This window comes from Panthera onca, chromosome C2 (assembly GCF_046562875.1).
Source record: "Panthera onca isolate mPanOnc1 chromosome C2, mPanOnc1 haplotype 2, whole genome shotgun sequence".
Classification (NCBI taxonomy): domain Eukaryota; kingdom Metazoa; phylum Chordata; class Mammalia; order Carnivora; family Felidae; genus Panthera; species Panthera onca.
Window position 1 is genome coordinate 113,248,244 of NC_138347.1, and position 15,638 is coordinate 113,263,881.

The 15,638-nt window shown below is 41.7% G+C and overlaps 1 protein-coding gene across 15 annotated transcripts in view; it reads right to left on the minus strand.

Annotated features, from left to right (window-relative positions):
- MED12L (mediator complex subunit 12L) overlaps positions 1–15,638 on the minus strand; it is a 333,571-nt gene that overhangs the window by 236,156 nt on the left and 81,777 nt on the right. For all 15 annotated transcript variants that reach the window (XM_060638969.3, XM_060638970.3, XM_060638955.3 and 12 more), the window contains one exon: positions 1,817–1,948. In XM_060638969.3, the coding sequence (XP_060494952.1) occupies positions 1,817–1,948 (132 nt within the window). The remainder of the gene's footprint in view (positions 1–1,816; positions 1,949–15,638) is intronic.

Sequence of the window (15,638 nt, forward strand, 5' to 3'; positions counted from 1 at the left end):
TGATAGGCTGGCTTTTAAATAATAAGCCAATGAAAGAGTGATATGAGAAACAGAGTGAAACAGAGTGATATGAGAAAGCGTGCCTGAGGGTGGGTGACAGAGGATCTTCCTGAGGAGATGACAGGTGTTGAGGCAGGAATGCTAGAAAGAGACACTTCCTGCAAGAGGAAGGGCAGAAAGGAACTGGCCATGTAGAACTCGGGGAGCAGGGTGCCACCCAGGAGGATCAGTGGGACAAAGTCCCCAAAGCAGAAGCTGGTTTGGTGTGCTGGAGCCACAGGACAGCCAAGGTGGCTGCAGCTGTGACCCAGGGGAGAAATGCACAAAATGAGGTGGGAAACGCAGGCCGGGGAGGCCAGTGCAAGGCTCTGTGGACGCGGTAAGGAGCCATCAGAAGTCTGAGTAAGGGAACAACATGATCTGCTTCCAGGCTGCAAAGACTGCTCTGGCTGCTGTGAAGAACAAGGCGGAGGACGAGCCAAGGAGCCCAGAGGAGATGCCGATGCAGCAGGGGCGGGGGGGGCGGGGGGGGGGCGGGGGGGGTGGCACTCAGACCACATGCATGGCTTCTCCTGGCTGTCCCTCCAGATCTCACTGGCAGATAAGAAGACTCGCTTAAATTTTTTCCCCTTCAGCACAAGCTAATGTTTGTCAAGTTAGCTTTGGTTTTTTTTTCCCCCTTTATAATCTACTTCCGAGGCTTTAATTGCTCTCTCTGGGACCAGAATATAATCTCAAAACTAACACAAATTGGTATCTGTAATCTGAAAATCAGAACTGCCCCAAAGAAATGTTTCCAGATCGACCAAAATATTACATGGCTTTAAAATTCACAAAAGTTGGGACACCTGATGGCTCAGTCAGTTAAGCATCAACTTTGGCTCAGGTTATAATCTCACTATTCGTGAGTTCGAGCCCCGTATCAGGCTCTGCGCTGACAGCTCGGAGCCTGGAGCCTGCTTCAGATTCTGTCTCTCCCTCTCTCTCTGTCCCTACCCTACTTGCACTCTGTCTCCCTCTCTCTGAAAAATAAAAATAAAAAAAATTAACAAAAGTTGGTGTATATTATATATATTTGTGTGTGTGTATACATATAAATGTATATATGTGCATGTGTATCTTAACCTCATCAAGGGAGATGTCTTTGTTCTAAATCAGGTGTTAAAGTTTTATTTTAAAAGATACAATTTCAGGGTGGATCAGTCAGTTAAGCATCAGACCCAATTTCAACTCAGGTCATCATCTCACAGTTCGTGGGATCGAGCCCCACATTGGGCTCTGCACTGATAGTGCAGAGCCAGCTTGGGACTCTCTGTCTACCCCACCCACCCCCCCAAATAAATAAACACTAAAATAAATAAATAAAAGATACAATTTTAGGGGCACCTAAGTGGCTCAGTCAGTTGAGCACCTGACTTGATTTCAGCTCAGGTCATGATCCCAGGGTCATGGGATTGAGCTCTGCATCGGGCTCCACACTGATTCTCACTCTCTCTCTTCCCCTCAGCTCCTCTCCTCTGCTCACTCACTCATTAAAATTTATATTTAAAAAAAAAAAAGGCAAAAAAAAAAAAAAAGATACAGTTTTAAACTAGTCCAGAATACAAATTATTGGTTTCATCAACTTAGAGGGATCTTGTATGTAGTCTTTAGGTGAAAGTACAAACATTCTCCCTTTTTCCTTGAAGAGGGAAAAAAAATTTTAAAAAAGCATAAGGAGTATTAAAAAAAACAAAACAAAACAAAAACAGAATCCTCCCCAGAACAGTTATTTTTAAATGATGGCATCTGACAACAGAAAGAAAAGTGAACCTACCTCTGCTTCGATTTCCGCCTGCCTCTTCTCCAAGAGTTTTGCCACAGCCATGGCCCTGTGCTTGCCTGACCGTTTGCAGCTCACCGCCCATTCACACAGCAAGGTCACCACAGCTTCATCATTGGGGGCGACCTACAACCAAGAGAAGAGGGCAGCAGCCATGTGACATGCAGCATTCACCCAAGGACGGGATGCAAGCCCTGGCACGTTTAAAGCTTTAAAGCTTTCTCGTATTTTAGTACAGTCATTTTAGAAAGCGTTCCTAAATCGTTTTCAGTTCAAGTATAAAGAGTAACACTTCAGTGACAAGGAAGGAAACCAGTTACTGGAACAGTCGAATCCGGGATGACTTCAAGAGAATTCGTGTCTCCTTGTATATGCCTTCATTGACACAGGACCGTAACCTAGCTCCACTGATCCTCCAGAACATCAAAGCCAGGAGGAAAGGAAACGGACCACTGAAAGTCAAGAGCAGAGGTTACCAATGCCAAGCACCCCCTCCACCGTTTACCCTCTCCCACTTTCACACTCACAGCCTCCCTCAGTACCTAATCCTAACATGCCAGTTTATCACACCACCCACTCCAACAAGGCTGGAATGCTAACCAAAGACTCACTGCATTAGAAAAGATAAACATGAAAAATGACACCCATGCATCAAAAAGGAACAAAAATTAATGCAGACACGGCTAATGGGGGATAGTATATCCTGGGTCTACGTAAGGCTCAGCACCGCCACTGAACTACGCGCTGTTGTTACCAAGGCCTGGAAATGGGTACCACAGACTGAGGATCACAGGGACTTATGTTACATGAATTAGGGACAGGCAGGAGGAGGCAAGTTGGGAAGATGAACCATCCTTTTGTGCAACCTTTCAGAGGATCCAAGCCAACCAATGGAATATCAATTTCAAGTGTCTAATATTTGTGCAATTCTACAAACACTATGCCAGAAGAGTTAAATAATTGCAGTATTGGCATCAGTGTTACGTGAGAAGTTCTTAACTTTAGAATCCATAAGCTCGGGGCACCTGGGTGGCTCAGTCGGTTGGGCGACCGACTTCGGCTCAGGTCATGATCTCGCAGTCGTGAGTTCGAGCCCCGCATCGGGCTCTGTGCTGACAGCTCAGAGTCTGGAGCCTGTTTCAGATTCTGTGTCTCCCTCTCTCTCTGACCCTCCCCTGTTCATGCTCTGTCTCTCTCTGTCTCAAAAATAAATAAACGTAAAAAAAAAAAAAAATTTTTTTAAAAGAATCCATAAGCTCAATTAAGATTCGAATAGCTATAAACACACTCCCAGGAAAAATATGCATACATACACTCACATAAACCTAACACAATTTTTCAGAAAGTCATGGACTCTGAGAAGAAACGCAAGAATCCCAGGATAAGAATCCCTAGTCAGATGGTAGATATTACCCCACAATTCAGATCATGAAGATCAGTTTATTACAAGATTCTTAGTCATCTACCCTAACTTTGGCTAAACCCATGTTGACTCATACCAAAGAAATATTATCTAGGACAGATCTCAAAAGCATCTCTCAGTCTCTTCATTTAACACAAGAGAAATAATTCGATTAAAATATATCAAGATTGAACATAACATTTAAAAAAGAAAGCAAACTAGAGGGAATGTCTGCCTGGATTCAGTCTAGTCCAGAGAAAAGTAAAAATATCAAAATAAATTCAGTGAAGCACCACATGCTTACATTTCAATTATTGAGAAAAGGGGTTACCAAAAAATAACTCCCATCAGTTTTTAATAAATCAATCTAGTCAGTAATGTGCATCATATCCACATTTATAAAGTTTTAAAATTTTCTTCTGCATCATTAAAATAAGATGAAAATATGCTACAAAAGAATAAATGACTCACCTAAGTAGCAGGCTCTGCTTGACCTAGAGATGCACAGGATTGTACACATAAAGGAAAACACTTTTTAAAAAAAAATTTTTTTTTAATGTTTATTTTTGAGAGAGACAGAGACAGAATGCGAGTGGGTTACGGGCACAGAGAGAGGGAGACACAGAATCCGAAGCAGGCTCCAGGCTCGGAGCTGTCAGCACAGAGCCCGACGCAGGGCTTGAACTCACAAGCTGTGAGATCATGACCTAAGCCAAAGTCGGAGGCTTAACCAACTGAGCCACCCAGGCGCCCCAGGAAAACACTTCTTTTTAACACATTCACATATGACCACTGGTTTGGGGTAATATGCTAAAAAATAAGCCCCAGGAAGGAGTTAATTCACTTGCAAAAGCACTTATTAAGTACCCACGGTAAGCAGTGAGGAAACAAAAATTTTTAAAGATCTGGCTCCTGTTCTCAAAAAGTTCACCTTCTAGAAAAAAAAAAAAAAAAGCAGAAAAGACAGCTGTATCAAAGCTACAAAACCTGAGACCTGGCTGCCTCAGTCAAAAGAGCTGTGACTCTTAACCTCGAGGTTGTGAGTTCAAGCCCCACAATGGATGTGGAGGTTAGGTAAATAAATAAGTAGGTAAATAAACATTTTTTTAAAAAAAATGTTTTGACAACACAAAGAAGGAAGTAATTAGGTCCGGCTGTCTGCACCTTCCATTATCTCATAGGCAATGAGCATCCGTCAGTCTCACCTTACAGACATCTGAGATCCTAAGTTGGAGACAGAAGGGCCTTCAGTCTGCCTGCCAGAGCTGTGGTCTCAACTTGTAATTTTTAGGAATTAAGTGAATAGTGTGCTAAGAAAATCCAAGGATTTAGGTTTTTGAAATATAAAATTTTATTACAGAAACTTTCTTGTACTCCCATCAATTACACCTATAATCTATTTTCAACCAGTAAGTATTTTCCGATACTGGCCAGATTCAATGAGTGCCAAGTCCACTCCTTTTGGAATGTCCAATAGACTGCCAAATAATGCCAGTCTTTCCAGGAGGTTCTGGGCCTATTTAAAAAAAAAAACAGTAGGATGTTACAAAAGATGTTTTACTATCAACTTCTAAGAAGATCATCCTGGAAAATCAGGTCACATTATACCAATTTGAAAGCACACTGTCCCTGCTATATGAATAATTATATACTTATGTATTTGGGGCATACTATACTTCATTAGTTCTTCATTATTAAGAAATTATTAGTTATAAGATACATTCTGATAATTTTATCATTTTTCAAGATAATTTCCCACTCAAAACTCTCCCTCCACCCCCCTACTAATTATTATGAAGTTTTGGTTCTCATTTTAAGTGGTTTTTAACAAGAAGCCTTTTCTAGATTCCACTATCAAAAAAAAAAAAAAAAAAAAAAAGGGGAGGATATTCTGCCTATTTAACCACCAGTTCCTGGGTATATCCCATTAGACACACTCAACATGCATACAAAGAAACATCTATGGCTCATGTTCCTGACACGCAGATCCTCGCACCCTGCCCCTAACTGCTCTGCATCAATCAACTTTTAGAAAATTAGAAAATCGTTCCCATTTGTCTGCCAGATGCTATCTTACAAATTAATTCAAATAACTGTCAATAGGACATCATGATTTTAAATATGTAAATTGAAACACATTCTCACCCTACCAACAAATCTCTAAAAATATTAAGCTCCATTTGTTTCAAATAATAATTGTTTGCTAAGTGCAATTTAATAAATATTACTTTAACACACAATAACTCAAAGGCAAAAACTTGGGGAAATTTAGGAGTTCAAGATATGAACTACCGTCCCTGCCTTCAACGAAATGGCAATTAAGTGGGACAGACATAAATGAATACAAATAATCTGGATGCACGAAAAAGGAAAATTATCTCAGAAAGTCAACATTTAACAGGAGCAGAGGCAGAAGACTGAGGGGAATTATTAAATACTTCCTTTTAGAAAGTGGCTTTCGGGAAGAATCTTGCATAAGGAGTTAAATTTCAAAACAGAGATTAACAAAAGGAGAAACAAATATGTGGGAGATAGAATAAGGTCCCCCACCCCCAAAGATATCCATATCCCAAAGCCAGGACATGTGAGTACGTTATCCTAAAGGACCAAAGGGACTCTGTGGCTCCAGGAGTCGAGAGGAGGAATTACCCCAGATTATTGTGTGGAACCAATGTAATCACAGAAGTGCTTTCCAGGGAAAGAGAGGCTGGGTAACAGGAGGACACAGATTCTCCCCTAGAGCCTCCCTAGGAATGCAGCCTGAAGGACAGGCTGATTAGGGCCCAGTACGATCATTACCTCCACAACTCAAGAGAATAAATTTGGGTTGTTTTCAGCCACTAAATTTCTGATAACACACTACAGCAGCAAATAGGAAATTACTTCAAAACAGTTTTAAACAAGCACATAAAAAGTGGCAAACACAGGTGTAGTTCAAGGATTTAGAGCAGAGGACTACTGGTTAGTTAGCAAATATAGGAAGGCTACATACAGTTAAAAATCTAGGAGGGGCGCCTGGGTGGCTTAGTCGGTTAAGAGTCTCACTTCAGCCCAGGTCATGGTCTCGCGGCTCGTGAGTTGGAGCCCCACATCAGGCCCTGCCTGTGCTGACAGCTCAGAGCCTGGAGCCTGCTTGGGATTCTGTGTCTCCCTCTCTCTCTCTGCCCCTCCCACGCTCACGCTCTGTCTCTCTCTCAAAAATAAACGTTAAAAAACAAAAATTTTTTTTTCATCTGGGAAAAAAGCCACACTGAAAAAGAGTACCATGAGACAGGCAGCAGTCTCATTCATTCATTTACTTACTCATCAATAAATATGTCCTGAATACCTACCACTGCTAGCCCCTTTTCTAGGCACTAGATATAGTCTCACATGCTACTTTTTAGGAATAAAACTTGGCAATTCCCTTAGAAGGTAATTCCTACTGTCTCACAACAGTCTTAAAAATGTTCAGATCATTTGCTCCAATTATTCTGAGAATATAACCCAAGGAAATGATCTTCAAGTACAAACATATGAGGGCCTAGTTATCAGTGAAGCATGATACCACAACAATCCCCCATTCTAGCCCCAGCAACCAACAGATTCCCTCTGAAATGTGGAGACACATAACGGATCAAATCAGAGCAAACAGGGTAAGCTTACAGGAAAGAAAGGTCCACAGGGAGGGTTCAGAGCCAAGACAGTTTGTCTTTAGCAAAGAAACTATGGGAATTTTTACAGTGGTTGCTTGGTTTGTATTTCTGTTTTTCTGCAAAGTGATATTTTGATATCTAATTAAAGATGTATAAATATGGAAGGCAGACTGGAGAGGCCTGCTCCTGAACCAAGGAAGGGGAAGTCAAAGATGCATGATTACTGGTAAGGCTCGAATCCCCTCCAACAGCATTGTCCCCTCTCAGAGAAGGTCATCTCCCCTCCAGCCCACCCTTCTTCCAGGAGAAGCACCCCTACTTCTTCTAGGGTGACTGCTCCTCCTCCTGCCCCAGAAGATTCAAGGAGGGGCACCCCATCCTCTCAGTTTTATTGCACATTCTGGATTGGGGTCTTCAATAGGCCATGAAAATTTCAGGCAATTTTTTGGTCACAAGGGGGAAAAAAAAAAAATCACTCCATCAGGTACTCATCAGGTATACCACTCTGTGCTCAATCTTTTATAAAGCATTCTGGATACTAAGAGACTAGCCCTGACCAGATGAAACTCTGTCTATTCTGACCAAAAATCTATTTTTCAGAATAAGTTTTCTGTAGTACACATTGATTATTCTAGTCGTTACTAAAGTCTTAGCACTTATAACTGACCAAAGCAGACACAACAAAAATCGAAAATTGAAAGTTCTTGACCTTAAACATAAATCTTTTCAGACACTTCTAAATGAAAATTTAAAACATAAAATAACTCTGAAGATCACAAAGATATCTTGGAAAATTTACAGGTGATAATGTAGATAATTAACATTTATTGAGTGCTTACTCAACTTACAGTCAGGCAGTGCAGTGTGTTTCGGGAATTATTTCCTTTAATCTTTCCTACCTATTAGCTAGTTATTATTTTTATCACCATTTTACAAATCAGGAACCCAAGGCAAAGAGATGTTAAATAGCTTGTGCAAGATCACTCAGCTAATTAATAAAACTCTTGCCACAACGTAAATCTTGGAAAATGAACTAAGTTAAGTGCAGCAACACAGTGTGTCAAAGGAACTCGGGAAGTCACCTTGACCTTGCTCCAACAGTATACAATGGCCTTCTGTGTGAGCTCCAAGCTTCTCTGGGCTCTTCTTCCTCCACTCCCGATGCTTAGAAAATCATAATATTCTGCTCTCTTGTGCTGTAATATCACTTCCATGTAACATGCATCTTTCACAACATGGCTTCATGGTTATTAGATCTCCAGCTACTGGTTTCAAATATCCATTAGGAAAAGGAGACAGACCTCTGAGAGGTACTACAGGAAAGTCCTTTACCACCTCGAACACCATAAAGGAGAGTTAGAGTCTTCAGGGGCAGTAACAGACAGCTTTTCATAATGGTACTTGGTAATAGAGAATAAGACTTTAACAGTCCATAGCACGCACCCCCCAGGCGACAACCACACAGAGACAAACAGGACACAGAAGAATGAGTGAGTGAGAGAAAGAGAGAGAGAAAGTGAGCCACAGCACATAAAGTTAAGGCCAGAAAAAAAAGCACCAAACCAGGGCATCAAGAATCTGAATTCTAGCCATGGCATAAATTAAAACATGTTAATCATGGCCAGAATAATACTAACAGTTGTAAATTTCCAGCCACAGGTAGTAGCAGAAGTAATAATTGAAAATATTTACTGAGCGGGCAGTGGGTGTTTCACACACGTCATCTCTAATCTCAACAACAAACTCTGAAGTAGGTGGCGCTACTCCCATCTGACAGATAAGAAAACTGGGGTGAAGACGGCCAACACAGATCTAAAATGGCAGAGCTAGGAAGCCTAATTCCAAAGTCCATTCTTTCTGCCATTCCTGTCATCACTGAATCAAGATCCTCGTGAGGACAAGCAGCACCGCGGTTACCTGGGAATCTCTCAGGTGGCTCTCTCTCTCTCGCTCTCTCTCTCTCTCTCTCTCTCTCTCTCTCTCTCACACACACACACACACACACACACACACACACACGAAGCCTGCTGCCCAGCTCCACTCCAACCAGCCACTGCCACCCACTGTTCCAGCCAGACTTCTACCTCTCTAGAGATAAGCCAGACTTGTCATTGAACGGACATGCAGAAAATGAAATCACAGGAATGAATTACCAAAGACTTTGTTCCTCCTCTAATACTTGCTAGACCAGATGCTCTTGTAAGTCAAAGATTTGTCTTTTGCATGGTTTTGTTTTCAGCATCTACCACAGTGTCTGGCCATAGTAGATTCAACAGTTATTTGTCATCATAGAGGAAAAGCAACTCTGTATAACATGAAACCCAATGCAAAAACAAGGTTAAGATGAGGGCAGACAATGGTGGGAGGAGTTTATTTTGTTCCCCTCCCCCAACCTACACACGTACTTACTTACTATGGTAAAAGTATCTGACAATCTACCAGCTGGTTAAGTGTGAAGTATCAGAAGTATTTTCATTCCTAAATTAATGAGTCAAGGATGCTGGTCCCAACATTATTATTTAGCATCATTCTGAAAGATTTAGCCAATGGGAAGAAGGAATAAACATTTGAAAGGATATGGCAACATTACTAGAGTTTGCATAGAATGATTATCTCCCCCTACGAACCCAGTGAACTAGAAAACTTTCTTAGATTAAAAGACTGAGTATCATGACTAGAACAAAAACAAGCAAAAAGCAACAGACAATATTAAGCCGTGAGGGAAGAAAATCCTGCAGAATAGTTTGCAGAACATAATCCATTTATGTCCTCTGACCTTTTACTAAGCATTCATGTATATGTACACAAATGCCCAGGAAAATATCCAAAGGATATGTTCCAAAATGAACAGTGGCTACTGCTCATATATATATAACGACTGCTTTCTATACAGTATGCCCTGTTCTAATGCTTTCACTACCGTGCCATGACTGAGCAAACTAAGGCCTGAAGGTTACATAACTTGTTAAACGTCTCCAAGTTACTAGGTCATAGACCTAAGAGTCAAACTCAAGCTATCTGCTCCACAGATGGAGCTCTTGCGCCAATACACTCTGGTTCTGAGCAGAAGAATGGGACAAGGGTCTAAACTGTGGCTAAAGGGCACTTGATGATATCTTGAATGCATCACATCCTATGTGTACAAAACTCACAAGACACCTGAAATTAATAACAGTGTATCATACTGCACTGTATTGTAATACCATACTTCAAAACATAAAAATATTTCTTTAAAAAAATGAAAAGCAAATCACAAGAATGATTTCTATAATGAGGATAAATAGGACAATGCATGGACACAAAATTCAAAACCAGTAATGTCTTCAAATAATAGCATTGTTCATCTAGCCTCATGAACTTTGCACACACCCACAGTGGTAAAATACTGAAATCATTATAAACTCTGTTGCAAATAATCTTCATTAGTGGTGCTATCCACATCTATAATAAAGATATCCGAAATGTGAAGAAGGCCCTCATCATCAGGGAGATTGGTAATATTTTTCCTTTCTGGAAAAGATAAACTTGATAGATTAAGCCTAATTCAATTTTTATTCGGTCACTCAATAACCTATTGGTTTATAGAAACTAACCACAGGTCTTCTCTAACAGACAAACAAGGGAAAATAACTGACAACTACATCTGAGAGCCAGGCTTCCTCTAGAAATTAGAAGATCCTTGAGATTGTCTGCTATTTTAAGAAATTTCTTAATATACTACCTTCATTATATAACAATACCACAAAAGGGAATGGGAAAAACCAATGACTCATTACTATAAGCAACAGCAAACTAAAAGAACTTGAGATCATATACCGAATGAAGCTTTTCAACAGCTTTCTGAGACTAAAAGGACATGTTTATAAATGTGATTAATCACTCTTAGTCAACATTAAACAAAATGGCCATATCTAGATTAAAAAGTCATATTATGGCACCAATAAACAACAAGGGATAATACACAGAGTAGTGATATTGCATATGGCTTGCAACCTGAGGCACATTAAGAAGATCTGGAAGAATTTCAAGAGTTGCATTAAGTTAAAAAGTGGTCTAAACTGCTAACAGAACATAAGCCTGTTGTATATGATCACTCAGAATCACCATAAAAAGCACTAAGACCAGGACTATTAACCACAAACCCAGAAGACTTAAATATAAATAGTATTCACTTGTGAAAAATCTTCATAAATACGAATATGAATGATTCCCTATGTACATTTCCAAAAGATATTTGAGATGGCTGGTTTTTGATGAGGAAAAAAGGCAGGTTCTCCTAGGCTCTCATCCTTAGAATCAAAGTTGATAGTCATTAGGTTTTAAGACATCTAAGAAACAAAACATATACTATGACAGCAAAAAGGACTTTTTTTCTTTTTTTAAGCAGCAGTTAAAAATAACACAGCTCTGAGCTCTGAGAAGGTAGTAGATAAGAAAACAAAATTAAAACAATTCCTCTGAGTATATAAATCAGCTGTCATTAATCTGCACTGTGCCAAGAAATGAATTTGCTATTCTTCAGTTAAATCATCAACATTTAAATACAAACGGAAAAAAAATAGAGTTTTGAGAACTATGAAATTGCATGATAACAGAAGTCACACAGGAGGTGAATTATAAAGTAAATCCCTCCAAAAGTCTTTGAAAAGTGTCAGGTCTCTCATAGTGAATTAATATGCAAAAGTCATGACTGTAGAGGGCAGTAAGCTTTATGGCTTGCCTCTTACGAAAAAGGAAAGGAACCTACAGATGAGAAGAACAATAAATTTCTAAAACGTGGTACTAGGTTCAACCCACTTGACAACCAAAGTGATCCAGCCATGAACGTAACAACTGACATTTACTAGGTGGTACCCTATGGGACCAAATGGACTGGATTCTAGTAGTAAGGCCATTGTGCAGTGAGAATGACACTGAGGGAACAAGGAACTAGCCTGAGACCACCCAGCTACTCAACAGCAAAGCCAGGACTCAAATCCAAGTCTGAATCAACCTCAAGGTTGTATGATATACTCTAAGGGTCAGCTTTCTCAACTTGAAGATTGGCATTTTCTAACATAAATATTGTTTACTCTGTTGAAACTGTCACACTTTTAAAAACCAAAGATTATTCCTGCAAACAAATACGCCAATATTAATATGAAAACTCTTTGTGGCAATTACAAAGGTGGTTTTTTCCCTCCTTCTTCCAAAATTTCATCTGACACTTGTTTATTCAACTAGAATTACCTGAATTAAATGAGTTTTTAAAGTGGTACAAGGAACAGAATGTGCTAATTAAAGGGCAGGGCACCTGGGTGGCTCAGTCAGTTAAGTATCCGACTCCTGATTTAGGCTCAGGTCATAATCTCAGTTGTGAGATCCAGCCCATGTTGGGACCCATGTCAGGTCCTGTGCTGGGCATGGAGACTGCTTAAGATTCTCCCTCTCCCTTTGCCCCTTCCCAATGCATGCACATATGCTTGCTCAAAAAAAAAAAAAAAAAAAGAATGTATTAGTTAACAGTTGGGCTCGGGAACCATTTAGGATCTCAATCCCTATTTCCCCACCAGTGAGTTGGTCACTAGCTTGGACAACTCACTCATCTGCTCTACGCTTTGGTTTTCTCATCTGTAACGCAAGAATTAAATTTTTTTTTGTTTCACATGTGTCTCACTGGCCAAGGAAAAAATAAATGAGATGGCACAATACACTTAAAACGGGCCTAGTGCTTAAGACGTACTCAGAAAAAGTCTGAAGAAAAAAGACTGGTACACAGGCTCAGAAACAATCTAATCCAAGAGGCCTACCACACTCTAAATGGATTCATTACCCTCTTTATCAGTAACAGCAAAGTCTAAATGTCTGTGCATGCCACCTCCCCCCCCACTATGTTAACATAATTGCCCTTTGATTAATGGATTTACTTGAAGAAAGAAGAAAGTGGTAGCTCTAAGAGTGACCAGTAGGAAACCGTGTGACTTCCACGGTACAACGTGCTCAGACAGGGCTGTGATCAGCATCCTCAATTCTAAAATTTGGCACACACATCTCAGCAGGAAGCCAGCCAGATGTGCCATCCGTGTTGGCTTGACTTTTGCCACATTTGACTTTGTTATCTTGAGCCTTCATTTTTACAAAAAAATTTTTAACGTTTATTTATTATTGAGAGACCGAGAGACACAGAGCGTGAGCAAGGGAGGGGTAGAGAGAGGGGTAGACAGAGAATCCGAAGCAGGCTCCAGGCTCTGAGCTGTCAGCACAGAGCCCGATGCAGGGCTCGAACTCACAAACTGCAAGATCGTGACCTAAGCTGAAGTCGGATGCTTAACCAGCTGAGCCACCCAGGCGCCCCCTGAGCCTTGATTTTTAAAAGTGACTTTTTCTTACATAAGGAAGGAAGGAAGGAAGGAAGGAAGGAAGGAAGGAAGGAAGGAAGGAAGGACGGACAAAACATTAATAACAACAACAAAAAAAACAAATACCAAAAACCCCTAAGCATTGAAATGAGCATCATCTCCTTTTCTACCTGGTGGTACTGCAGCCACCTTGCCTTGGGTTGGCCAGTCCCATCTGACTGCTTCCCTACTGTGGGTAAAGTCTTGGTAAAAATCAAATATAAAAAGCCTGACGGATCCTGGCTGTGCTTTATGGATGAATGGACTGTGTGATGTATAGTTGTGTGTGTGTGTGTGTGTGTGTGTGTGTGTCCACAGTGGTCCCAAGGAACCATATTCCCTCCATGTCTCCAGGGTTTAACTGCCTCCCTACATACATGAGTCAGTTATAACAGCAGCTAGAGTTTACTCAGTACCCATCCACGTGCAAGGCACCATTAACCTTTCAGTGTTTTATCATTCTCACACCATCAAGAGATAGAATGCCCTTTTTAAAAATGGGGAAATTTACTCTTACTCATCAAGAGTAAGTGAATTGTCCAAATACCACAAAAGAAATGCACCGACTTGCCAATTTTACACCTGAGAACTCTTCCGTTGGCCAAGCTCCTCCCTCCACATTCACATATTTTCTTGCGCATCTGAACCTGTACCATCGTTAGAGCTAACAGATTACAGCAGTCACCCCTACCCTTCCAAACCCAATCTTACAGAGGCTTTCTTTCCAGTTCACTGTCCCAGCAGCTTTTAAGCGAGCCCCTAAAAAACAAATTCAGTAAATGCTTCCTGAGGACCTGTTGGGCCCCAGGCACGGTGTTAGACACTGGTGATGTGCTGCTGGTGAGCAAAAGGAACACAGACCCTGACCTGTGGGGCTACAGACTTGCAGGAAGAAGAACATGGAACGTGGCCAGCAAGGACAGAAACCAAGATTTTCTTTTGCATGATGGTGGGAGTTCTTCAGCCACACTGATACAAGGGCCGGTGCGGCCCCGGAGGCCTGTGCCAGGGGTAAGACAGCCGCTCTGGACTCTGGGCCTAGGCCTTTCAAAGAAATCAGGAGGAACTCAACACACCTATTCAGAGTGCTTCCTAACTATTCTGAGTAGGAAAGGAAGAGCAAACATGCAGATTCTCGGGTTTTGGCGTGTGACAGTTTGTTTTCACAGCAGGGCAAGAGGAAGTGCACATGCCTCCACCGCCACTCAGGCCTTTCCATTACTCAGGAGAAAGCTTGCTTCCTTGGGCACCAAAGAGAGAAGTGAAAAGGCAGCTCTTCCCGTCATCTTCAGACTTTCCCTTCTATCCGTGTCCCTGGGGGAGCCAACGATGCAGCTGGTTCTCCCTTCACACCCCACATAAACGGGGAAAGAAGCCAAGAGGAAGGAAGCGGTCTGGGTGCTGTGTGAAGCTGAGGGGCACCTCACCCTCGGCCTTCAGGTCAGCAATGTGGATCTCGCCTAAGGCTGCAAGTGACAGGCTCAGTCAGGACTTGGAATCGGAAGGTCCCCCCCACCCCCATCCCCAACAATAGTCCCTCGTGTGGCACCGGCCTCTCTGCCCCCATCAGCCAGAGTAGAAATGGTTCTGAAACATTAAACAGGCAAATCGGTTAGCAAATGGTGTACAAAACACTCACCAGGAGTTGCAGAGTGAAAGTCATGTGGGCAAACATGGACAACAGACATGCAGCTTGGCCTGCAAAGTGTTTTAAAATTGGGAGAGTTTGAGGGGCACCTGGGTGGCTCAGTCGACTGAGCATCCAACTTCAGCTGAGGTCATCATCTCATGGTTTGTGAGCCCAAGCCCCACATCAGGCTCTGTGCTGACAGCTCGGAGCCTGGAGCCTGCTTCGGATTCTGTGTCTGCCTCTCTCTCTGACCCTCCCCAACTTGTGCTCTGTCTCTCTCAAAAACAAATAAACATTAAAAAAAATTTTTTTAATTGGGAGAGTTTGTAAATCTTGATATACATCTTCTCCAGAAATGTTGAAGGATCAAACAGTGGGTCTACATTCCCAAGGAGAATCTGAGACAGGCCACTCTACTTAGAAAGGGCATGCCCCCTCCCCAGTCACGTCCCAGGGGCCCTGGATGCAACAGCCTACCATTAATTTGCACCACCTGCCTGGCCACTGTGCAACACAAGTCTCTGAGCCCTGTCCTAAGTAAGCACTTCACGTTTTCTATCTCACACTACACTGAATGGAAAATCAAGTAGCATAAATCTAGAATAAGCAAACATTGAGGGGGTTGAGGTTTATATTTGTGCTTCTCTTACAACAGTTGCCAAGCCCTAACACAGAAGCAGCAGCTGAGGATATGGGGGGCAGAAGGGAAGGCGTGGGTACGGGAATAATGCAGTGCCTGTAGAATGAGCGGAAGCATGCCACAGGCCTAGCA